A 27,644-nucleotide genomic window follows, 5' to 3' on the forward strand; every position below is an offset into this window, starting at 1 on the left:
GCAGCAACGCCAAATCCGGAGCGAATCACTAAAACATTAAATCATTTAAAATGTTTTGCACTCGAACGCCGCTAAATGAATGAGAAAAAATAACCGCTAAGGTGAGTCCTGAGGTGTCACTAGCAATAGTATTTTTGAATGTATTATACGTTTGTGTATATACAGTAAAACATAGATGTTTTTCCACCTCGATATTCGTAACAAATTTACAGACCCCTTTATTGCAAAATAATATATTTCATCTGTATCGAGCACAGACCAAAATAAATGTCAAAGTGACAGATAACAAACAAAACCAGGACAAACAATGTTAGGTTTATATTATCAACTTTTTTATGGTTTATTACATAAGTACAAGCATTTTTTGCATGTTAGAGGCTCAGTTTACTTAGACTTTAGTCAAAATGAGAATGTGTAGGTAGGTTACGGTAGCGTCTACATTACCAAACAGAATCATTTCGAAAAAAACCGGCCAAGGGCGTGTCGGACACGCCCGAAATAGGGTTCCGTAGCCATTACGAAAAAATTAAGTAATATTTTTTCTAAGGATTTCGTATTTTGTACGGAATATTCCAAGTTTAGGTAAGTATATTTTTTACCTTACTACTCGCTACTTACTCTCAAACTTCTAATAAATAATTCTCAAGAAAACTTAACCGTTATAGTTTTCCTTGTAAGTTTGATATACTTCCTACCATCCTGAATTTTTCAAATTTTTCCATTCACTCGTTTAGATTTTAGAGGGAGGACGCTCGATTTTAATGAAAATTTGCTCTTTAAAGTTGAATATTTTGCAAACAAATCGCTAAATCGAAAAATCGTTTTAGCAACCCCTAATGGTTTTAAAAGACCTATCCAACTATACCCCACACTACAAGTTTGGAGGAGAAAAAAAAATTACACTTACTTAATTACACTTAAAATTACAATTACACTTACGTATATGGGAGCTACCCTAAAAAAATTTTTTTTTTATTGTACTATTTTGTCGGCATAGTTTACATACATATTCGTGCGAAGTCACAGCTTTCTAGCATTGATAGTCCATGAGCAAAGCCGCGGACGGACGGACAGACAGACAGGCAGACATGTCGAAACTATAAGGGTTCCGTTTTTGCAATTTTGGCTACGGAACCCTAAAAAGAACTACATACCGACATTATTTAGTCTACTAGGAGTTATAATTATCGGAATGACGATTTTGTAGGTACGGATTTACTTTTTCCTTATTGTTTTCTTATTTTTTAATTACGAATAATTGCATGCAGTTATGAACATGAAACTAACGTGAGACTCACTCTTATTAAAATATATTGTAACGGATAACTCACGTCTTAAACCGAGTTTAGCTCGACATGTTTCGGGCTATTTCATAGCCCTTCTTCTCAGGAGCACGCGACTCGGCGGCTGCCGCAACACGCACAACAGCAACAGCACGGCAGCCGCCGAGTCGCGTGCTCCTGAGGAGAAGAAGACTACGAAATAGCCCGAAACATGTCGAGCTAAACTCGGTTTAAGACGTGAGTTATCCGTTACAATATCACTTAATATGCATGCATAATCGCTAGAGGCATTTATTTTATTGGTGAAGCATTAAAATATTCATTTCCGTATTAATTACTGGAGAAAAAAAACATATGTAAATATTTTCTAATGGTGATTGGAATATAATGTTGAATGTATAGAATTTAGTGAATTTGTAAGTAAAACCATACTATTCTTAATTTATCCCGGATTCTATCTGTGTATCCGGCTTATATCATAAATTATGACCTACGCGAGAGCTTATGCAAAAATGCGTTGCCCTGCAAGATATCAAATAGAATAATTCTTTCTTCTTGAGGCTCTCGAGGATAAGGCGATCAACAAGCAATAGGTAGTCAACGGGCGCAGGCTGAAAATCAGCTCTGCAAGTTTCTTTTGATCGCAGCTTATGCTGAGCCTGAGCCCATTGCCACCTGCTTACGTTTAATTGTTTTTTTTTTAATTGTGTAGTTTTTTTTCTGTGGCAATAAATGAATTTGGTTTGCTATGCACTTCGTAACTTCTACTGGTCTTACTCTTAAAATAGCTTTATGTGTCAAACCACCATGATTAATTTTATTACTGTCTAAACCAGAGTTTAGATTTACAAGAAAAATCGTGCAAGTTGCATTACATTGCGAGGCCGTAAAGCCAACGAGTTTGTAATGGTCAATCGAGCGCCGCAATGTAATGCAACTTGCACGATTTTTCTTGCAAGTCTAAACTCAGCTTAACGCTCACAAAATCACAATCGTTTTCACCACTTCTCTCTGTCATACAGGATGAGAGTCATCATCCCAGCCTATATACGTCCCACTGCTGGGCACAGGCCTCCTCTCAGAACAAGAGGGCTTGGGCCATAGTTCCCACGCGGGCCCAGTGCGGATGGGAACTTCACACGCACCATTGAATTGCATTTGTGCAGGTTTCCTCACGATGTATCCTTCACCGCATAGCTCGTGGCAAATTTCAAATGTAATTCCGCACATGAATTTCGCAAAACTCAGAGGTGCGAGCCGGGGTTTGAACCCACGACCCTCTGTTTGAGAGGCGATAGGTCAAACCACTAGGCCACCACAGCTCTAGGATGAGAGTAGAAAGGGATAATGAATGTGATCGCGAGTACCCGTGCATTAGATAATCATTTTCATCGTAATATCAGCTGTAGGATGTTAACTATTGAACATCAGGCCTCCCCTCCCCCATAGACCTCCATTTGCTTCGGTTGGAAGTGGCCTGTATTCACGGGGAACCCCCAGGTCAGGCCCCAGATTCAATCCACTGGGTACGATCATTTCTAAAAATCTTTAGGTATCAAAGTTTTTGACTTGATGTTTTCCTGTTTTGTTTGCTTGTCTACGTAGGTGTGCTTGAGACCCTATCAGTTATTAAATTATACAGTCACGCCAGATCGCCTCTAGACTATTACGTAGTAACAACAAAACGGTAATTACGCATAATGTGCGTAACTTAGTCTTTTGATTATAGAGTGTTGCGTATTTTCGCAGCATGTAACATTATATATGTTTTATTTACGGAAAATTCTTGTAAGGTTACAGCATTTACCAATAGGTACGTGGAATTGTTTCAGTAAGATAAAGTCGTCGTGTCGTTTTCTAGGTGGTAGGACCTTTGTGCAAGGTCCGCCCGGATTGCTACCACCATCTTGCTCGCTAATCCTGCCGTGAAGCAGCAGTGCTTGCACTGTTGTGTTTCGGCGTGGAGAGTAAGACAGCCGGTGAAATTACTGGCACTTGAGGTATCCCATCTTAGGCCTCTAGGTTGGCAACGCGTCTGCAATACCCCTGGTGTTGCAGATGTTTATGGGCGGTGGTGATCTCTGACCATCAGGAGACCCACTTGCTCGTTTGCCATCCAGTCGAGTAAAAAATAATAATAGAGTGCAAAAATGGTGTACGCTGAGAGCGGTGAATTTTTCTGATTGTATGCAGAAAGTCACTGGAAGCTATTACCGCCTTCTTCATCATTTCTCTTCAAAATACGTTTGACTTGTTTTGTCGTCTTTGACATAGAGTTAAAGCTTTGTTTAGACAGTGCGAAAATGTGAGTTGCGATACATTACCGCCGATAGTCAATCACTTATAAATCCATTGGCATATGGACCCGCAATGTTACAAAACTAACACGATATTTTCCGCAACGTTGAAATTAAGCTTAATATAATAATAGCGTTACGTTAATAAACATGCAGTAATTCCATTCATTCTGCGCGTGGGCAAGCGATAACTACCAAATGCAGGCAGTGGTGTCAGTGACCCTTTATGAGTGACGTCACATTTACGAAATAGGTTGGGAATGTTGGGATACCTAAACAAGCTGTTGAACAAGTTCTGTTATAGGAACGACAACCTACGGTAAAATGGCGGCATCAAATTTAAAGAAAATAACATTTGTTTTAAATTTAAATATGTAATTTAGGTGTATGAAATAAAATTAACCTCAAAGGCTATTCATGAATCATGAAAAATACCTACAGGAGTAAAGTAGAAATTGATCAGTTTTTTTTTTATTGTTGTAAACTTCGATTTTTTCGCTTCAAACTTCACCAGTTCTAAAACATTACTTCCAATCACAGTACTTTATTTGAAATTAGGTAATGTAACATAATTTTCAAGGCGTTATAACGCTATAGTAATAAGTATTCCAATTTGTAATGCATCATGTTTTAACGCCGTATCGGGAGCTATTTATTTTAATTATAGCACTGAATGTTAACGAGATTTATTATAGCGTAGGTAATATTAATATTATGTAAGCTTGGTGATGAATGAGATGAAAACAGAAGTGTTATTATGACGTAAGATGACCAGTCAATAATCCGACTTGGCTGTATGGTCTTAAAATCTTTGCCTTTTCTCCAGTGAGGTGAATAAAAAAAGTTATTCAGAAAAATTTTGCTATTTTATTATCTCCGCTTATCACCCGTTTCCAACTGTACGATACATAAAAGTTTGTATTTTTTTTGTTTGACAGCTGTCACTTCACATGACAGCTGACACTCTCTCGTCCTACGTTCTCTCTGCTACACGCATTGTGTGGAGCAGGGCAATTTGTATTTTTTTACATAATATACTTTCCTATGTGCGAGGCTATATTGGGGTTTTATTTAATCCCCTTCGCCCGCTACATAAGAAATTGGTCCTTCACCAATAATAATTGTGGCCTATCGAAGGCAAACTGCAAGTGCTACAACCCCGGAGCGGCGGCTACGTTGGTATCTATAATACCAAGCTATAAGGTTTGCCCAACATTCTTCGGCAGGTTCCAGCATTAACTCGATACAACGTTATCGTGAATGTAAACACGTGAGTTCTTTAAATTTTATAAAATTCACGGAAGAAAGCACGGAGATTCGTGTCAGTCGACGCATTGCGTTCCAGTAATAACACTGTGCGACACCGTGTCAAGATTCGTCACTACAGTAGCTTAGCGCCGGTCACCGATTCAAGCACAGTGTATAAGTGTGCCGTGCAGTGTCGTGCGTTTGAGTCAGGTTATAATCCGACCCGATTATAGTGGGGTGAAAATATATGCTGCTCCTTGTCCGTACATGACTTTTTGCAGTGAGCGTATTACGTAACGGGATTGAAAGAATCCAGTGTAATAAATCCAACCAAATTAAGGTGTTAGACGTTTCGTTGCGGCGCCAGCGCATGAGTGACCTTTTGCGGCGGACGCGTAATATTGAAAGAAGCCCATAGAAATAGCCGGCCGGCGAGCGCCATTGTTGTTTGCTACTATTTGTATCGTTGCCTTTTCTTGTTCCGTTTGCAATTGTTAATGTTAAAGTACAAAACTTGGCTTAATACAATAAGTTGTGCAAAGTGTTATAATGTCAAAGAAAGAATCCACCATGCCGGACGAGTTGAAACGACTCGTTGCAGCGCGGGGCCAATGCAAGGGCATTATAACAAAAACGGAAAGGTTTCTTCAATCCTCCTCGGCTGCAGATATTGAGATGCTCAAAATAAAAAAGGATCGGCTGATAGCCGCCTTTAACCAATTCTCGGAGCTCACCATTGAACTTCAAGTGTTAGACCCGACCGATCGGGATGATTTTGATCTAACCGAAGAAATATTTTGTAAAATATTAGCTCGATTAAATATTTTATTAGCCGATCACACAAGCAGCAACGAGCACGATAGCAACTCTGGCACGGGCGGTGATTCTCAATTTCAAAAATTACCACGAATTGTAATTAATAGATTTAGTGGAAACATGGGTGAGTATCACCATTTTATTAATCTTTTTAAGTCTATTGTAGATGAAAATAGGAAACTGTCACAATGTGATAAATTGTACTACTTAATGTCATTTTTGGAGCTTGAAGCCCTTGATGTCATAAAACACTTGCCTCTTAGCGGTGAAAATTATACCATTGCCTTAGACTTGCTGAAACAGCGCTATGATAACAAGGCTAGACTTGTTACACATCATATCAATCAGATTTTAGATTTACCACAAGTTACAAGATGCACTAGTGCAACATTGCGAACCTTTGTAAATGTAGTGAAGCAGCATTTAGCTGCATTAAAAAATTTAGATGAACCAACCCAACATTGGGATAGTATGATGGTGTGTATATTACAAAAAAAGATAGACCTTTATACAGTTAAGTCCTTTTATTTAGAAAAAGAGAACACTAGTATCATGCCTACATTAGAATCCTTTTTGATCTTTATAGAAAAAAAGGCAGCTGCTTTAGAAACCTTGACTCAAACCTCGAGCCCTCCGCATTATGAGAGGTCGAGGAGAATTTCACTCGCCTCTAACCTGGCTTCTGGTAAAGAGGAAAAAAGGAAGATAAAATGTAAGTATTGCGAATCTAATCTACACAGACTTTATGTTTGCCCAAAGTTTAAATTGGCCAGTGCGCAGGAGCGAAATAATTTTATGGAAAAAAACAAAAGTTTCTGTGTAATTTGTTTGAATGAGCATACTCAAAAATGCAGATTTAACTTTAAATGTGCCATATGTAAGGCCCCTCACAACACGCTTCTGCACCAAGAACAAGAAGATACTTCAGAGAGCCCAGAGGGCACCGCTTCTAGTAGCAGAGTGGGCCTGATATGCAACACATCAAGTGATATAATTTTACCGACTGTGGAGGTTAAAATTATGTCACTTGACGGCACGTACATTAAAACCCGAGCCCTTCTGGACTCCGGGAGTCAAGTCTCCTTTGTGCTGGCCAGCCTGACTGAAAAAATTAAATGTAAAAAAAATAAGCAGACAAGTACTGTGATAGGAATTGGTAATGGGATAAGTCGCATTAACGAAATGGCTGAATTTCCCATATTTTCATGTGTCAATAATTTCAAGGTCAATTTATCTTGCTGTATTGTTGACAAAATCACTGAAGATTTGCCCCAATTTAACATGGATAAAAATAAATTAATTATTCCAAAAAATATAAAACTGGCAGATGAAAACTTTGAAAAAACGGCCCCTATCAGTATCTTACTAGGGTGTGATATATTTTTTCAGGCTATGCAGCATCATGTCCGGCCGCTTAACCTTGGCGGTCCATTTTTAATCAGCACACAGTTCGGCCATGTAGTAGCGGGGGCAGTGCCCACGCAGCATGCTTCGGCTAATAAAACAAGTTTGTTTGTTAATAAGGTCAGTCAAGCTCATTCAATTTTTGGTTCTGACTCGAGGGAACTGGATGCCAATTTAAAGCAATTTTGGGAAGCAGAAAAAGTTCCTCAGGCATTTCAAGAAACTAGTTCGGAACAAGAGCTTGCTGAAATTAGTTTTAAAGAGTCTGTCATCTTAAATGAAAACAAATTTCAAGTCGCGCTCCCCCTTAAACAGCCTATAACCAAACTTGAGTTAGGAGACTCATTCTCTGCTGCTTTACAGAGATTTTTAAATCTTGAAAAAAGGCTCTTAAAAGATACATTACTATATGAAAATATAAGGATTTCATTAGTGAATATGTTAAATTGGGACATGCTGAGGTTTATGACATTTCAAATTATGACCTTCAAAATGATGCAGTTTATTTTTTGCCACATCACCCAGTATTTAATGAGCAGAGTAAAACCACTAAAATGAGAACTGTGTTTGATGGCAGTATGGTTACAAAAAATAAAATTTCACTAAATGACGTGTTATTGAACGGCCCCACTGTTCAAAGTGAGTTATTTGATATACTCATTCAGTTCCGGTTTCCAAAGTATGTCCTCATTGCAGACATTAAGCAGATGTTTAGGATGATATTAATTGATCCTAAATATAGGTCCTTACAGAATATTCTGTGGAGAGAGCATGTAGACTTGCCAATCTCATGCCTTCAATTAAAAACTGTAACTTACGGATTAAAAAGTTCGTCCTTTTTAGCTACAAGATGCTTACTCGAACTAGCACAGAGGTTCGGAGATAAATTCCCGTTAGCTGCGGAGGTTTTGCGTCAGCAAACATATGTAGATGACGTACATACCGGTCACGACAATATAAATGTGCTGTTACAAATAAAAAGGCAATTAGTCGATTTATTAAGGCTAGGCGGGTTTGAACTGCATAAATGGTGTTCCAACGATAGGCAGCTATTGCAAGATATCCCTCGAGAATTGCTAAGTTTCAGTGATAGCATAGATTTGAGTAAAGATGATTTATGTGTAAAAACTCTTGGTCTGTGTTACAATGTAAAGTCAGATGAACTATTTATAAATTGCCCAGAAAATAAAATCCAACCTAAGTACACTAGGAGGCAAGTGTTATCTTTCATAAGCAAGTTTTATGATCCGCTAGGTTTAGTGGGACCTTTATTTGTGTTCTCAAAAATAATCTTACAAAAAATTTGTCAATTACAATTATCATGGGATGACGTGTTACCTGACCATTTAAACACAGAATGGATAGAATTTGCAAAAGGTTTAACTGAAATGTCAAGCATAAAAATTAATAGACATATTGATACGAGAAGTGCTCAAGCCATCGAGTTGATTGGATTTGCAGACGCATCAAACAAAGCCTACGGCTGTTCGCTGTATTTGAGAGTCGTGATGGCTGATGATAGTGTAGCAGTCAATTTATTATGCTCGAAATCAAGAATAAGTCCTATCAACAAAGACTTGAGCACTCCTCGTCTGGAATTAAATAGTGCCTTATTATTGGCAATGCTTGTGAATAGGGTACATAATTCCCTCAAAAATAAATATACCTTTAATACTTACCTATATTTAGACTCCATGATTGTCCTCGCATGGTTAAATGTGGAACCAATGAAATTGCAGGCATACGTTGCAAATAGGGTTAAAAAGATTAATGAGTTAACCTGCACCTTTCCTTGGTTTTATATACCTACGGATCAGAACCCCGCTGATTGCATATCGCGAGGCGTGCGACCGCATTTGTTGCAGAAAAATATGCTTTGGTGGCATGGGCCAAAGATGTTGCATAATAAAGAATTTAAGCACGTTATGACAAATGTGGACGCACAGCCAAACCTACCAGAAATAAAAAAGGATGTAAAAATAAAAACATGTAATGCGGTAGGTGTACTTAAACATTTTGAATTTCTGACAAAATATTCTAACCTTGAGTCAATTAAAAGAATTATGGCCTACATTTTAAGGTTTTGTAAGAATTGTAAATTAAAAAGGGAACAAAGAATATATACTAGTCTTACGCCTGTTGAACTAGAAAATGCGTTAAATACTGTGATTAAACTGGATCAGCATCAGCATTATTCTTTGGAGATTTCTTGTATAAAAGAGAAAAGGGCAGTAAAAGGAAGCCTGAGCTCTTTAAATCCATTTTTGGACAGTAAAGACATCTTACGCGTTGGTGGTAGATTGCAAAACTCTAACTTAAAGTTTGCGAAAATGCACCCCATAATATTGGTAAAAGGTTCAAACGTTACCAAATTGCTTATTCTCAAGGCTCACAAAGAATTAATGCATGCAAGTCAGAAGGGAATTCTATGTCACCTTAACGAAAAATACTGGCTTATTGATGCTCTTAGAGAAGTTAAAAAAGTTATTCACAAATGTATAACATGTTTTAAGCTCAAAGCAAAAAATGCAACCCAATTAATGGGATCCATGCCTAAGGAGAGAGTAAATGTCGCAAGACCATTTGAGAAGGTCGGTATAGATTACGCCGGTCCATTCAACTTAAAGTTTTCCCGCGTTAGGAAACCAGTCATTCATAAAGGATATGTACTTATCTTCGTCTGCTTTGTGACTAAGGCAGTTCACATCGAGCTGGCCTCAGATATGACTACAAATAACTTTTTAAATTGCCTAAAACGGTTCATAGCACGGCGGAATAAACCATCTCAGATATTTTGTGACAATGCTAGTACTTTCAGGTGCGCAAATACGCAGCTATTAGAATTGTATAAGCTTCAGTCTTCCACTGACCACCAAAATACCGTGGCCAGATACACTGCTGACCAAGGGATTGCATTTAAATTTGTGCCAGCATATAGCCCTGTATTCGCGGGTTTGTGGGAGGCCGGTGTGAAAAGTATTAAATACCACCTAAAAAGGGTCGTAGGAAATACTGTCCTGACCTACGAAGAATTTAACACCGTATTAATTCAGATCGAGGGCATATTAAACTCACGCCCACTTATATGTATGTCGTCAGATCCAAATGATATGTCGTACTTGACTCCTGGTCATTTTCTGACAGGAGCATCATTGACATGTTATCCGGAACCTGATTTAACAGAGGCACCGATTGATCGTTTGTCCTTTTGGAGACAATGTACACACATGCAACAGAACTTTTTTAAGCAATGGTCTAAGCAATACCTGAACATGCTGCAAAGTCGACCTAAATGGAAAAGCGATCAACCCAACCTTACTATTGGAACATTGGTTTTATTAAAGGCAGATAATATGTCTCCTTTAAAATGGCCAATGGCCAGAATCGTTAATGTATACCCAGGAAATGATAATAAAGTTAGGGCAGTTGATGTAAAAACTCCCAGCGGCCACATCATGCGCACTAGCGTTACAAAGGTGTGCCCTCTGCCTATAAACGACTGAACGATTGTATTTTTTATTTTTTCTTTAACTAGAGTATAAGCAGAGTAGTTACTATACTCGATTAATGTAAATTTTAGTACATTAAGTGTCATTCCTAGGCCTGGGCCGCAGTTTATGTACGATACATAAAAGTTTGTATTTTTTGTTTGACAGCTGTCACTTCACATGACAGCTGACACTCTGTCGTCCTACGTTCTCTCTGCTACACGCATTGTGTGGAGCAGGGCAATTTGTATTTTTTACATAATATACTTTCCTATGTGCGAGGCTATATTGGGGTTTTATTTAATCCCCTTCGCCCGCTACACCAACCTGATAATGGTTTTGCGTCCTTTCGGATATGGAGCATACCTAGTTTGTTCAAACAATTGTGCACTCCGTAAGCAGCAAATGCTAAAAAATACATTACGATTAACACCATTTAAACCACCGACAACCATCTGCTTGAAAGGCTCTTGGACCTAGAGTTTAGGTGAAACCACTAGTCTTTTTAGACGACATTTTAGTTCTAAACACCATTTAAATTTGGAACTAAAATGTCGTCTAAAAAGACTAGTGGTTTGACCTAAACTCTAGGTCCAAGAGTTTTCAAGCAGATGGTTGTCGGTTCGCACTTCTGAATTTTATAAACTCAGGTATAAAATTGAATTATTATTTTCAACCAAGAAAAACATTGTTAGGGTTTTTCATTAAGGGAGACTACTAATTGTGCGGTTTTTTTTAATTCTTCCCTTTTCTTGCGAACACAATAACATATGAAGGTGTGAATAAATATAATTCAAGTTCTCTCAAATATTTTTACTTAACGTAGGTAAGTACCTAATTTAAATTGGAGGCTGTATCAAATAGCTAAATAACTTGGTATTGAGAATCAACAAGATTAACCTTACTACGTATTCGGCAATAAATCATATTTATATTTTATTTACATCAAGTAAGAATTTAAAATTCAACTACGCTACTTAAAATGAAGGTGAGTTTAGTAAAAAAAATACATTTAGATTCGTAACTTATCATAATGGTTTTATCAGTGGAGTCAACGCGTATTCACGCGTGGAGAATGAATAAAGGTTTTATACCGGGTGTGGCCTGTAATACGAGCAAACAATTAAAACATAGATCGTCCTCGTCAATCAGAACAACATTAGTTCAGCGACTTTTAAAAATAATGGAGTCTTTGTATTTTCCTTTTTTTCATACAAATTAAATACTGCTATCCATGTACGCCATCCTAGAACCAACTGACGTCGCCTGTCACGCTACAAAAATCAAGCATTTTGCTTTACATTGCTTCTTCGAATAAACTTAAAAGTGTAATAAAATTTTAAAAAATAATTATTTTTAAAAGTCGCTGAACTAATGTTGTTCAGTTAGACGAGTATGATCTATGTTTTAATTATTTGCTCATATTACAGGCCACACCCGGTAGACTGCAGACAATAAGTCGTAATAGCATATTATTATATCATTCAAAACAAATGAAGCTTCTTCACCACGATCGCAATAGCTATTAATAAGCCCAGAAAGAGACAAAACTTAATACAATATAAAATTTTAGTCGTGCTTTACTACATTGCTTGCGTCACATTCTAGGAATTTATTGGCCACAAAGCATTACAAACACAAGGCAAAGGGAGTTGAGAAATTAAAAATAAATTAACAGATAACCTTTTGACAGAAATAGCCACGTGCTGCAAAGACCCGACCTCCTGCCTCTTCAAACAAGTTTAATGTTGAAGTGGTAAACTTGGATAGGAAGAGGGAGTAATGCAAAATTTTAAAATCTGAAGTTCGTATCGTACCTACTATCTTACGCTCACATTAATTGCTATTAGCGTGACCGGGAAAGCAATACGCAGTGTTCAAACTTCGTACTACCTATAAGGCCGGGGCAACTTTGAAATTACAGGTGGAAATGGTAGGTCGAGAACGAGATGTCCTCAAGAGGCTCCCATAGGCGAGACCTTAAAGACATCGCTTAGGACAGTAATGCATGGAAGTCCTACCTCACATCCTACGAGTATATCCCTGCTGAGGAACTACAGAAATCGTCATCAACATCATCATTCATAACTAGCCATTTCAAAATAGATCACTACTACCGTTCACGTTTCATAATAAATCCTTGGCGTGCTTTACGCCCTCTAGCGGACGATATTCGTGTTACGTGGCCATTATCTAAACCTATTAAAGCCTACAAACTCTCAGCTATACGATGCTGTGATAAACCACTATAACGTGTTCCTGCGCACGCGTTTACGATCTATCTATTTACGGTCTAAGTATAAAGAGAGAGCGGGTTTTATTTTTACTCAATTTTGAGTCAGTTGTACTATTGTGTGATTGTGTGAGCGAACTCGAGATCTCATTAGACGTTTAATTTCATACGAACCGAACGCCAATACACCTGATACAAAATTGCTGAAATCAAATTCAGTTTTTTAATTCTCAAAGTTAACAATAACTTAGCAAAATGGCCGCTTATGTGTGCGTGTATTTAGCTAAATTGAATAAAATTGGCGCCTTGTAAATCTTTAGCTGAATTTGAGATTTAAAGACAAATAAAGTAACAAGCCGATGTCCGTAGTTTTCCAAAGCCCGTTACTTTTTTTTTTTTTTTTATTGTAGCTTCGCGCTCTTGGCGCATTTAGCCAAACGGGGAAACGGAATTAGATAAGGGAAATGCGTAAGGATCGGAATTTAAAGCCCGTTACTTGTGACAATAGTTAAATGTGAATGCGTCTCCGAAACATTACATTGGATAGTTTCGCTCGCTCTTGTGAATTTAATCGAAATTTTCATACATTTTAACAGAGTAGTTTACACTGCCGCAGAGGCTGTGTTTTAGCTTATTAACTAGATCAGTTTGCGAGTAGTTACGTGTGGCTTGCGTAAGGGCAAGATTTAGTGCTTTCGATCCAACGATCTGACGGAAATTTACTTCCACTGTCAATACAAAGTACCCACATTCTCTTCCAACGTTGTTTAGATTATGTATTGCAGGTAGTGTTGCCATATTTGTTGCTTAATTCTATTTAATAATTGCATATTCGTGTACGAAGCTATTAGCAGGGTTTATGTCCATGCAGGTATTCTTGAGCAAAAGCGTTATAATATAACGCTAAAAAATATTATTTTGAAATGCACATGGTAAAATAATATGCAAAGTAAAGCGTGGTTACACATGTAGAATCCACTTTTTTTTAAAGGAACTTAAAAAAAGGCTTCATATTTTCTAAAGAAAAAATTAAAAATTAATTACGATAGTCGCGTAAAAGGTAAGTATAGTTAAGGTTTAGGTATGTCTTTTTAAGCATGGTTTAGCTACTATTACAATCAGAAAAATAAACTGGTTTTAAATAATTAAAATGTGTTTGACTTGCTATTATTGTATAATCTGTACCATTCTATTCTTTATTGTTCCCCCAACACATTTTTTATAGGTACTTCAAATATTTTTACCTTATAAAACGATTATTTAATTGATCAAACGGGCGCGAAGCGTCTCCATTTTAACTTGGTTAAAAATTCTATCGTATTTCAAGCTATCTGTTGACCTCTACAGGTCGCAATTTTTTGACCAAATTATTAGTTTTCTAGTTTTTTTTGGCAGTTCAATTTTAGGAAAATTTACAAAAGTGCAAACATTGTAAACGTAAAATATATAGGTACTATTAATGAGTTCTATTTCCTAGAGCCACTAGTTTCATTGTCACTAAAAATTCAACGGTTCCAAGCAATTGAATTTTGCCGTCTATTATTTTCAGCCTAAACTAAACCCTAATCCTTTCATTGAAGCCTTTATCTAATTTGTCGGCATTTTCAAAGAACCATTAACCAGGGCAAGCTTCCTTCCTACACGGAGTTTTTTCAAGTGCTTATGGAACTAAACGTATGAATACAAAATTATGAAATCGTCACTTTATAAAAAAAAAACGCCTACTTGAGTGACACGTATCAAAATATTTCCCAACTCGCTCACGCCCCCGAGGTTTGCCGAGAATATATCGCGACAGATGTAGTTCAGTGATAAGTTTAGTGAGCATTGCTTGCGTAAGTATGCTACCTAATAATATCATGTGGTGTGCACTGAATAAACGCAGGTACTTTTGAACAGATAGGGTAGGAATATACCCAGATTCTACTGGCTTTCGTCTAACATACCCGAAATTGAAACCCAGGTTTAACTAACATGACCACCCCCATCAAAAACGCCGCCGCATGCAAGAGCCACCTGGAAATCACCAATGATCTTACTCGCTGATGTGTTTTAAAGTGGAAATTAAGACATATCTGTCCCTTAGGCGCGCAAACCTACGAGTATCTGCAATCCTCTCGCGTTGCTGGTTTGCAATTTATTAAATGCTCTTTAATAAAGCTGTTTTATTATCCTACGGTAATCAGCTGAAAATCCAGGCCATCTAATGTGCACTAGGTACATCTAAAATGCTAAACGAGTCAGTTAATTGTATTCCTATATTGCATCAGAACAAAATAGAAATAAATCTACATTTAAGCATCAAGCCAGAGGGTTGCGTAACGTTTCTGTCATTCGCGACCACAATCAAATGACAGTTTACGCAAACTGTCATTTCATTGTGATCGCGAGTGTCAGAAACGTTAGACAATACGGCCTCTGATTTAAACTTGTAGTTCCGTACAATTTGACACTGCTTTACTGAATTTAACACTAAATTGAGACTTGGCTTTTCTCCAACAAAGTGGCTCTAGTTAAATTATCGATGGCAAGTAGAAGTTGTGCAATAAGGACCAATTCAGGAATTTATCAAAATTGCCAATTTCTACTGGTCACTCTACCAACAAAGCTTACTTAACCTATCGTTCACCGGATTAAGCAGAAACGCGTGTGCATACAGCCACACCACGTTGACGTATTAATTATTTGACACCTTTAAACCAGACGTTTTCAACCGGTGTGCTGTGTATACTTTCAGGTGTGCCGCGTTTGCCGCGAAGTGTATATATGCTGCATTGTAATTATGAACAGCTATTCTAATGAGATGAAACGATCTAAGTAAGTCTCTAACTAAAACGGCAAATATAAGCCATCACGTCTCTTAGAAAGTTTTATGCAAAAAACCCCCGACTTTGTCACTTCAAAGTTCAATATCTCAAAAACGGCTAAACGGATTTTGATGAAACATGTCTAAGAACCATAGCTAGGAAACCTGAATTTAATAAAAAACTGCATTCAAATCGGTCCACCCGGAGAGCTACGGTGCCACAGGCAGACACACACACACACACACACACACACACACACACACACACACACACACACACACACACACAGACCCACAATAGCGGTCAAACTTATAACATCACTCTTTTTGCGTCGGGGTTAAAAATAGTACGAAAACAACTGCCACGTGGCGTGCGCGATTCGCATTGTCAGTTTGTTATGGTAACGGAGCGGAAGGAATGGCGGGGCGAGTGGAACCCTCTACGCGCCAGTACGACTCGCACTTGGCTATTTTTTACTTTTGTGCCGTGAAACTTTGATGAACGAGAAGTAGGTATGCCGTTAAATCCAAAAGGTGGAAAACGCCTGCTTTAAACGTATGTTCACTTATCGTCATATTAAATATTTCAGAATAAAAACAGTGTTTACCCAACCAATATTCTAATCAGCCAATTAAATGTTTCGTTTTTGGTTCCTAGTGAACTCATTTCTAAATTTAAATCCTTTAAAGGCTAGTTTGGTTTCATTTACATATTCAGTACGACTGTGGAATATGTAAGTTTATTAAATACCCAACAAAGTTGGAAGCTTAACATTTTTAACTTCACTTCATTGCGCTTAAAAGGTAAATATAAACATTCGTGTTTTGTAACTTTAGGTAACAATCCTAATGTTGATTTTGAAATTTACTAATTGTTTACCTACTTTGGATTTCTTACCTCTGCTTTCTGTACTAATAATAAGTCATTATAGTGTATTGCATTTGGTAAGTAATCGCAGTTTCTTTAGAATAACACATTAGGCTACTTTTTCTTCCAATATTCCTAGGGGATTTAGCTTTTTAAGTTTTATTTAGATTTAGTTAAGTTAAGGAACATCGCCATCATGTCTCGAACGTAAATGAAAGTAACGATTTTTTTTTAAATTCACATGAGTGAATTAGTAAAATCTTGTAATTTTAATCATAGCAAATTTTGTCATTGAGAATTGCTCCATGCCTATTGACTTTATTTTAATTATCAATTCAATATTCATTAAAATGGTAATTTTATAACTTTTGATCAGAGACGAATGACTGCATGATACTGTCAATATTTTGACAAAAGCTCGTATCTCAATTCGACATGCAAACTAAACTAAGCTTTGAAGCTCAGGAAGTAAAGTTCACTAAGCAAAATTAGGGATTTCGAGATACTAGTTTTACAAGTAGCAACATACCAATTTGCTTTTCCAGTTTGCTGTCTTTTGGGTATAGAATTTGATGGCTCATTGGCCAATCAACTTAGTTAGACAATATTGAATTTAAATGATGGCATTAACATTTAAGTTGTCGTTAGGCCTATTAAAGTTGACATAGTACCACATTTTTTCTTATTTTTTTAGGCTAGTATTTTCCCACTACTTCTGTATTAAATTAGGTTAGTTATCCGACGAAATTTTCTAGCATAAAAAGTATCCCATGACCGTCTCCGGGACCAAAGCCTTTATTGTCTAAAGCACTCTGAATCGTAATCGTTTTCACCGCTTCGTTCTTTCACAAAGTTTAGGATAAGAGTAGAAAGAGATATTGAATAATACGATGGCGAGCGCTCGCGAATTCAGTACGGCCTCTGATCCATGCCGGCGTTTAAATGTGGCTGAGCCACAATAGAACAATATACTTACAAACTTTTAGCGTGAACGTATCTATAATAGGAGTAAGGATTACATTTATGTGGTTGTAATACACAGCGTGTATTTTTGACACTACCTCAAACTTTAAAACTTACTTTTCAAGGGTAGTTAGTGAAAGCCCTAATTATCACATTTTATTATGTTTTAGTAAAAAAATTAGACTTATTATTTTCCTTATAAAATTAATTAGGACGCAATGTATCACTACGTGATACTACTTATTATTATTATTCCCCTTAATGGCGGCCTTAAGGCTTGGGCCAGTGTCAGTTACGATGGTGATACTACTTTTTTTTTGTTCAAAACGTCGCACTTCTTGGCGTGACAGCTGTCACAGAACGCTTCTCTCTCATATCAAATTATTATACCCATTACATTGCTGCTCGAAAATATTTCAAAAATTAATTACGTTCTGGTAGTTAATTCTAAATTAAAAATTTGTTTTGATATCGGTTCACAGCACTTAAATCTTCGTCTAGTTACAGTTTGAGGTAGTATCAAAAATACACGCTGTACTTTTAAATCCAATTTTGACCTGCAAGAAAGTCATGCATACAAATTACACTGCGGCGCTCGATTTACCAATTCAAACTCATTCGCTTTACAGCTTGGCAATGTAAAACAACTTCTACGATTTTTCTTGCAGTTCCTAGACTAACTCCTTCGTCACGATACTACGTCTATATGCAAACATCAATAACTTAATAAACAAAACGTTATGCAAACTGTAACACTAAATTGTTTCCTGGATAAAATTGCTCTGTCTCGAAGTAATCGGCCGACTCGGTAGTCGCCAATTTGTGTGCCATGTAAATACACTCACGACCAGTGACCTAACTATCATTAGGTTATGAAATGTTATACATTTCGGTACACGGCTTTGGTAGGGTTTGGTAGTTTTCGCAACTGTCGATTAGTTATTTGGCAACGCCAAGGTTACACTTTATGGTTGAATTAAATTAACTTATTTACTTTGCGATAAATCAAGCATGTTTACGCAAAATAACATGGGTTAATAATGCCACAAATGGCTTACAAGACAAGTATCGCAATTAATTTGTTAGATGTAAAACTAGGTTAGGTATATCTAACCTTACTTTTATGCACAACATAACCCACTGATCTGGATATTTGATAGCACAAATACAGCACATCTTACCCGCAAATTCAGCGATGATCTGACTGCTATGCGAACAGAATTAGAAGCACGGTTTTTTTTTAGACACAAGGGATTACTTACTACGAAGTACCTACTAGAACAAACGACGCACATAGAGTCGCTTGTCTATTGTCTCTAAAAGCCCCAAAAGATAGTAGAGTATTAGTACCTACTGGCTGACGGTAGAACATTCCACAAATTCACTGTTTGCGGCCACTGATGTATTTCGCGGCGGAAAATTCTGTTAAAAATATGTAAATATTATGTCGTTTCGTTACCACATAATTAATAATTCATTGCAAAAATAATTTAATTTTAACATTTAACGAGTTACTTAATCCACAACAGCCCTTAATCGCCGTTCGCGTAACTAAATTAAATCATTGACACACTTGCCAAGCGGGCTGAGACCTAAACTCTTAAGCACTGTTTATACTTGCAAGAAAAATCGTGCAAATTGTGTTAAGTACATTGCAAGGCAGTAAAGAGAACAAATATGATGCATTCAATCGAGCGCCGCAATGTGTGTAACTTCATCACGTCTAAACCACTGAACCAATTAAGATTAAATTCGGTGTAGAATTGTTTGAGTCCCGGAGAAGGACATAGGATAGTTTTATTCCAGAAAATTGCATAGTTCCAGCGGGATAGCGATAAACGAATGCGCGGACGGAGTCGCGGATAACGGCTAGTATAAATAAAAATTCAAGTAACTTAGCTAACGTTAACGTCGAGTAGGGTCGACTAGCGATTCAAAGGCGCCAACTTTTTTTTTTCGAGGGAGGTGGAGAATGCTCATAGAATACTGCCGAACTGCTGTCGACACCAACGTTAGACTAGGCACTACTGCGGTGGTTATATGACTAGGTAATAATCAGAGATCGGACAAAATAACGTGCGTCATTACTCGCAATAATGTGGACATGACTCCAAAGATTAATTAATAGGGAATATTACTGCAATGTTCTGCCATCGAAATGCAGCACTAGCACAAACCGTAAACGTGTTGAATGTCTTAATGCCTTTTAAATGTGCGTAGGATGCGTTACATTATGTCAATATATTTTGGAAATATAGCTCTATCGTTACTATCAATGTAAATAATGTTATTTTGTTACTAATAATATGTCATGGTCCGCCATGGCGGTTTGTTTATGGTTTGTGCTACTTTAGTGTCGCCCCCTACGCAGAGTTTTGCGTATTATTCCGTACTCATTTCTTACCTGTAATTTAATTTATTTCACAAGACACTAATAAATAAGTTAAACATGGACTTCTTATTGTGTAGATTTATTAAATGTGAAAAGGAATAAACTTACCACGGAAAAATTACAAAAAATACTTTTTATTTACTTTAATAACTCTGCACAATAAGAAGTCTGTGTTTAATTCTTTTATCAATGTCTTGCTTGAAGTACCTATACAAATTAAATTACAGGTAAGAAATCAATTAATTAATCTTTGGAGTTATTAGTTTGGGTTATTGCGAAATCTCTGGTAGCATATAGCAACTAAAACTTCCACCAAATGTGTGTGGTAGCTAAGTGTTTTATCTACCAAAATTCCACCAATAGGGTAACCACACTGTCAACAAGGCTAGGAAAATGAAGTCATCCTATTGGTGGACATTTACGAATGTGCCGTAGGGCGTCAATGAGTTACGAAAATGTTGCTTCAAATCTTAACATTGCACTCACGTAGGAGAAAGCAAATTGCGTTAAACGGAAGGACGGTACGTACACTGCATTGGTACGTGGATTGGGATAATTTGCGTACGTATCCTGACTTACGACACTGTGACGCAACTATTAAACGTGCGTAATGCAGTTTATCTGCGAAGGAAATTGAGAAAAGTGGGGCCCACGTAATACGAGTAAGGTTTCGTGCGATTAGTTCTGTCTTACGGTGAGCATTTATGCATCCTTTATTCCATGAAAAAAAAATCAATCCTAAGTTCCATCTCAGTCCTATCAAAATACGTCACCCTTATGCCTCCTCTCAGATTAAAAGTGCTTGGGCGTAGTTCTCACGCCGGCCACACGTTGAATTTCTTCGCAACTGTGGCATTTTTATATACAATATTTTCTCTGCAAAGCTCATGGTAAATTTCAAATGTCAAAGTTGCGAGACAAAGCTAGAAACCAAGACCCTCCCAATTCTAAACTAAAGTTAAGTACTTAAATATTTTGACACAAATTGCATGTTCGAATCAATCTGATCACTTACAGTGGGTAAAAATGCATCTGAAAGATTTGAAGGGGTCACTTATATACAAACTTACATAATAAAAGGTATAAAATTTATGATCTTGAAAAAGACGAATTTTTTTCAATGTCAACACAAACACTTTGTATGTATATTTACGAAATGTTTAAGTTACATAATCAAGAATATCTAAAAAGCTACTCGGTTAGCCTATAAATTTATTTATGTTCACAGTAAAGCAAGAAAATTATCTTTATTTATTTCTTAGCCTATGCTTGTGTCCCACTCCTGGGCAAAGGCCTCTCCTCTTGACTTCCACATCTCCCTATCCAAACCTTCATCCGGCCAGAAAATATCAAATAAAAAAAAACTTTTTTTAAGCCATGGCACTTTGGTTAAGCCATGGTCCCATTACATAAAAGCTATCAAACATCATCGCAGTAAGTCATGTCATGACATAAAGTCATGCTTTTTTTAAGGTCGTTAATATTTTGGCAGTCATCGTTCACCGCCATTTTTATTAAGAATTGTTCACACGAGCTTTAACGCCTACACTAAATGTTAAGAGAAATTTTAGACCATAATACTAGCTTATTGAATGTTACTCAATCTCTCAAATAGTTTAATAGATTAACGTTGATTTTATGGTTGTTTGTATGTGAGGTTACCTCTTAAGCCGAAGAACTTGTAAGAAGTAATATATTTAAAAAGCATATTATTGAAAAAAAATAGGTTACTTTATAAATAAAGCAGTGGTATTTAAACAGATTGATATACAACCTCTCTAACAACCACCTGTGTAAAAACCTGAAGTCACAACGATTCTTTGTAACAAGACAGTAAAAAATACAAAAAGAAGGTTGTGGATATAATCCTATTGACAAGTTATAAAAACCTATTGAATCGATTCTCTTCTTTTTCGGAAACGACGATCGATAATCGCGGTGTTGGTTTTATCACTTTATTATTAAAACTGGTAATACTTAAGACTCGTGCACCATTAATTTAGAATAATTAGAATTTGTGTTACTTACTTAGAGTTCCATAACCGAAGGGTAACAAACGAAAACCTATTAAAGTCGCTATGCTGTCAGTGTGTCGTTCTGTCTATCTGTCTCAATTCTCACACTTGTTTATATGATTATATGATTGAAACATTTTGAGTTTTTAGTGGAAAATTCATTAAAAAAAACGTCCAAGTGAGGGTTCCGTACAAATTATTAAAAATATTTTTATTATACGATGTAATTAAAAAATTACGCTTTTCGCAATTTTCCCTTTATCTATGCTATAAGACGTTGCTTCGTACCAAATTTCAAGATTCTGAGTTTATGGGAAGTATTCGTAGGTTTTGATTCCCTTGCGAGTGTCGAAAATTTGCAGCATAAACAGCTGTAGGTATCTTATGATTGCGTTGGCTTAGAAGTTTGACTTTTTCATAGCTCCAAGGGACAGTAGACCTGAGTATTTGATATGAATTTCAGCTTGATACCTCCATGGGTTCCTGAGAAAAAGGGTCTTGACAGACAGACAGACAGACAGACAGAGACGGACAAAAAGTGATCCTATAAGGGTTCCATTTTTTCCTTTTGAGGTACGGAACCCCAAAAAGAAAGTTTTGGAAAGAACAACGTGAAATAAAAAATATATAGTTAGTGATTATTATGGAAAGGTCCATATCAATGAACTAAAACAATTACATTGCTCACCCGCGATCCACAATGGTCGCGGGGGGGCAAAGTTATTGTTTTAGTTAATGGAAAGGAAATTTTAATAAAATCAAAGCAGCCGACCAGTTCGAAAGGAGGATAACACAAAATAGAACATGGACTTTTAATAAATTTACTATTTATTAGACTCCTACCAAGCGTCTATTATGAACACAACTTTATGGCACGCAGAACACAGCCGTATAATTGATTTGTGCGGTATCTAGCATCCACGGTAATATTTCCGCTCTACTTGCTATAGAATTCAATTCACGACGTCTTAATCAGCGCCATCTAGTAACGACAATAGTGAAAGTTGCGGTGTGCACTGAATATCGATCCAGACGGCTTAGATCAATTGGTGTTATGCAACAGTTTCTGTGATACTTAACAGCATTGTTGTTCCAGTTAAGCTACCTAAAGTTTAATCAGTTGTCATCACTGTTGAGGAAGCAAATTCTTTGATTTTATCAGTATGATTTGAATTGCCTTTTACTTACAGTTTGACTGGCGAATCTGGTTTGATTATGAAAATAACATGGCTGAGCTTGATGTTAGATATACTAACAAGATGCTCTTTTATATGTAAAATTAAGGCTAAAGCTAAGCGGGAGTTAAGAAAACAGATCGGGAATGTCACATAATATTGCGCAGGAATAAGACTGAGCAAAAGCTTAACTTAATAGTTACAGCTTATACAGGACAAAAAAGCCCGGTTTAGACTGACAGAAAAATCGTGCAAGTTGCATAAAATTGGGAGGCCTTAAAATCAACGACTTTGTAGTGGTCAATCGGACGCCGGCAATGTATTACAACTTACACAAACTTGCAGGTCTGAGCTGGGCTTAAGCCGACAAAACACAACCGACACAGCACGATCCGCAATGCAATGATGCTAACCGCTACACGCTGCCACTGCAATTACGAACTACTCTAATTATTTCTCTTCTAATTGAATTCTGTTTTCTTTCCTGGATTTTTTAGCAAAATATCAAAAATAATGCTTATTTATTTACAAAACAGTAATGCCAAATATATAAAAGCCGTGGTGGCCTAGTGGTTTGACCTATCGCCTCTCAATCAGAGGGTTGTGGGTTCAAACCCTTGCTCGCACCTCTGAATTTTCCAAATTCATGTGCGGAATTACATTTGAAATTTACCTCGAGCTTTGCGGTGAAGGAAAACATCGTGAGGAAACCTGCACAAACCTGCGTAGCGATTCAATGGTGCGTGCGAAGTTCCCAATCCGCACTGGGCCCGCGTGGGAACTATGGCCCAAGCCCTCTTGATCTGAGAGGAGGCCTGTGCCCAGCAGTGGGACGTATATAGGCTGGGATGATGATGATGATGAATGCCAAATAGCATACTAGCTTAAAACCTCATTTAGATGGCGCAAGAAATAACGTGCAATTTGCAGTGCATTGTCGTCAGTGATGGTCCTTACTGCGAAGGTAACTATGTCTGTCTGCCTACAACCTTTTCACGCTTAAACCGATTTAGCTACCTAGATAAATTTTCCAAGTAGCAGTAGGCAGCAGTTAGTTCTCAAACTAATCCAGTAGGTACAGTAGGATGGATTGGAGACTTAGGGGCTGTTTCACCATCCATTGATTAGCGTTAACCCACGTTAAATGTGATGCCGTCTCCGTCTATTCGATCAAAACGAGAGCACACCTAACCGCCAGTTAACACTAATCAATGGATGGTGAAACAGCCCCTTAAAGTAGCATATTGCCGAGGCCGTATTGTCCGACGCACGTGCACTCACGGTCGTATTCACCATCTCTTTCTACCCTCGTCCTTTTCCATGTGACAGAAAGAACTGGTGAAAACGAATGTGATTCCGAGTGCGTCAGTAAAACCTTTTGGAGTTTCCTTGCTTGGAAAATACAGCTCAAGCTTTTTCTAGAGGAAACTTGTGTGCAATGTTACTCTGGTAGTGTAGTTGGTTTATTAAGAGATGAAATGAAGTATCTACCTATTTAGTTTTGTTTCGTTAGTAACTCAAGCAAACTAATTAGCAGCTTAATCATAGCTAGTAAAACACGTTATGCTAGATCATTTACCATGTCATTGGCATTGGCGAAAGCTTGGAAATCTTGACAGGCTGGCACATCCTTTCTGATAGATTTATTATTGTAGGAACAGCTATTTCACTTAAACTAAACTTTGGAGACAATTTTAAAAGCTTTGAGAAGCGGTTCCCTTGCATCAAGAAAAAAAAAGATGATTTAAAAGAAGCTACAGAACATGTAATATGTGTAATGTTGTTCTTAGTTAACGCTTTTACTTACTTTTCCTGGTCTGGGTTAACAAGATGGGTTTCTTGAAGCCCAAAAAGAACCTTATAAATAACTACAACATGTGTTTGCTAAAACGGTCCACAGTGAATGACGAAGTCAGTATAAACCCTACACTTCGTACAGGATTTATTGCGCTATCAAATCCATATACTCAGCTACTACTACCTATAGATTAGAGGAAATGTATTCTTTTTTATTTCAATTTTTGTAGCAAAAATCCTCAGCAAGCCAAACGGTCTTGGGACTGATTACAACACACAATCATTACAATTAAGCACCGTTGTTTACTATTAAGCAATATAAATAGGCCTATTCCCAATGTTGCGCAAAACAAAACCCTATTACCTCCGAATACGGTACACATAATTATACGTGTAACAGTTGCGTACTTACATCCTAGTAGTTCGACACGTAATGTTCTATTACGTTGCTACTAGTATCTTGGCTCAATATCTTTTAGTGAATAGGAAAATGCTTATAGGTAGGTATGTATAAAAATCTCTTTAAACTATTTTGTACATCTTAAGTAAGTCATTTCTTGTCGGTGCAATTACTTCCCCAGTTAATTTTGTGGTCGCAAAATTTGCAAACCATAATTTTGGACATTTCTTGGTAATCAATTGAGTTGAAATGTTCATGCTTTTAGAAGTCCGATGATAAGATAATACATTAGTAAAGTAGGGAACTCTAGTGGGTCTAGCAATGATTGTCTTCGTATGACGGTAATCTTCAACGTTTAATTGCATCCACATGAAACTTAATAATGCAAAAAAGATAAAGATTAAGATTACATATACAATTTATTTTACGCCAAATAAATTTATTCTATTCTAAATAACCAGTCAAATAGAATAGCTTTTATTAAAAAATTAAATTTCTAAAAAACTTGTTTACTTATTAATATGTTTTGTTGTACAAAAGATCAAACATTCGCAGTCTTCTGCGTATAGTCCACCATTCTTATTTTTACCTCAACACTTCCCAGGACATCATCATCATGATCATTTACTCTACTTCTCATGAGTATGCATTTTATGTCATGAAGAAGGCGTTTTTAACCCCCGACGCCAAAAGAGGGTGTGTTAATATTGAACTTAGAAGTGACAAAGTTGGGGGATTTAAAACTTTTTGTTGGTTATACGTTTATGTTATTTATCAGTTAAAACATCTTCCCATCGAATGTATTTTTGTGTTATCGAATATGTGTAAATAAATGTTTCTCTCTCTCTCTCAATACATTTATATTGGCGGAACATATAGAGTAAAATAAAATATATAACTTAACTCTACTGCGTATTAATTAAATATTTTCTTTCACAAAAAATTCCTAACCTAATAACCAATTAGTCCAAGACTTGATCAACTCGCTTTTACGGTAAACGCACACGGCCTTGGAACACAACCCCTGTAATCCAATGATGGCGTCAACACGATTTTCACCTTCGTTGGTTCGAAACCCGGCCAGTAGAAAAGCGGTGCGAGGCCACTGTCGCTTTCACGGAATGAACTTGTATCTTACTTTTTAACGCCATATGTTGAACGCTTTTTGTCGTTTTCGATTTCGTAGACGGAAAGTGACCACGACTCTTGGTTTATTTCTCTCAACATTGGATTTACTTGATTTTTAATGGAAATTAAAAATCACTATATTATCGTATCAGCCACTGCTTCAACGTGTTAACAATCGTCTTTTGGATTAGTTTCTGTTATGTTTTTTCTTCACCTATTTCAACTACGTTTCTCTTTTGTAACATGAACATGATTTTGTAATATATTTAACACCATCGCTATCATTATCATTTTCATCCGGTGGCTTCTAGCATTAATTGTTCAAAATAAGTATTTTCCAATAACCTCCATATCGAGCATTCATACGCCTTCTGTAACGTCTTAAATGTGAACTAAAACCAATTATCTCAATATTCCTTGTCGAGCAACTTATTATTTTTTATAAACTATACATGCAAGTATTCACACAAAAGTTCTGGTACCACGTTCACCGAACATACATTTGTTGTCTTGCACAAGTGGTCGTGAAATAGCATGGTTCGGTACGGTTTTAATTTCCATTCATATATCAAACAAGTACTACAAAGGAACTGGTTAGCATTCCACAAACTTCGCTGAAACTGCGTATTTCTATGTGTTAATGCAGCCCATTACACCACAACGAACCTTCACGCTCGAGTGCACGTAATGAAAGTAAGAATGCAAATCAGTTCGATAGTATCGTCTGACCTAATAAATAATAATATACTTTATTTACCACTTGAATATTTTTAATATACTTAATCGCATCTAGCCAACCTTAAAGAGTTTTTATCACTTCGAACTGAAGGCTGTCAAATACAATAGCATTTCAATAGATTATGATAGCAACCAGCAAAATTCTCAATTCATCTTACCTAGAATACTTCTTGACAATCCGTAAATAAAGTACTTATAAAATTATCTGCTAAGAGGAAATAAAGGGAAATAACTTTGTCCCTATTGAAATGTTGCCGTTCCCAGAACCCATTATTGTTAATCTTGAATATTTCGCAGTTCCAACTAATGCAGCAATCAATTATGCAGATAAATCAGGATTCCACCTAAATCACGAAAAGGGCTAAGTGGTCAAGTAAGATGTGCAGGAACATGTAAAGGTGAATGACCAGCTGCTGGCAAATACCACTCAAGGGTCAGCGGGGTCACATTTTGCATAAAGTTCATTTATTTAGAAGAAAGTGTACAAACAAGTTATATACCAGTATCACTGTAATTTTATTGGGCAACAAATCTTCACTTCACTTCGATCTTTTCGGCCTAGGAATAAGTAAGCTTAGTACTTAATTGAAGTA

The 27,644-nt window shown here is 36.9% G+C and overlaps 2 protein-coding genes across 7 annotated transcripts in view; one reads left to right on the forward strand and one right to left on the reverse strand.

Annotated features, from left to right (window-relative positions):
* The window catches only part of Cda5 (Chitin deacetylase-like 5), a 152,187-nt gene that overhangs the window by 59,448 nt on the left and 65,095 nt on the right, over positions 1-27,644 (reverse strand). The gene's annotated exons all lie outside the window — the stretch shown is intronic.
* On the forward strand, positions 5,071-7,458 carry LOC141438003 (uncharacterized). The gene is made up of 3 exons (XM_074101622.1): positions 5,071-5,768; positions 6,231-6,356; positions 7,034-7,458. The coding sequence occupies exons 1-3, from the start codon at positions 5,378-5,380 to the stop codon at positions 7,060-7,062; spliced, it is 546 nt and encodes a 181-aa protein (XP_073957723.1). The 5' UTR covers positions 5,071-5,377; the 3' UTR covers positions 7,063-7,458.

Source organism: Choristoneura fumiferana, chromosome 18 (genome assembly GCF_025370935.1).
Source record: "Choristoneura fumiferana chromosome 18, NRCan_CFum_1, whole genome shotgun sequence".
Taxonomy (NCBI): domain Eukaryota; kingdom Metazoa; phylum Arthropoda; class Insecta; order Lepidoptera; family Tortricidae; genus Choristoneura; species Choristoneura fumiferana.

Coding starts and splice junctions, on each gene's coding strand:
- LOC141438003 (XM_074101622.1), top strand. CDS start 5,378: ATGTCAAAGAAAGAATCCACCATGCCGGACGAGTTGAAACGACTCGTT. Junction 5,769..6,230: donor TAGATTTAGTGGAAACATGG/GTGAGTATCACC, acceptor TGATCTTTATAG/AAAAAAAGGCAGCTGCTTTA. Junction 6,357..7,033: donor GGAAAAAAGGAAGATAAAAT/GTAAGTATTGCG, acceptor ATATTTTTTCAG/GCTATGCAGCATCATGTCCG.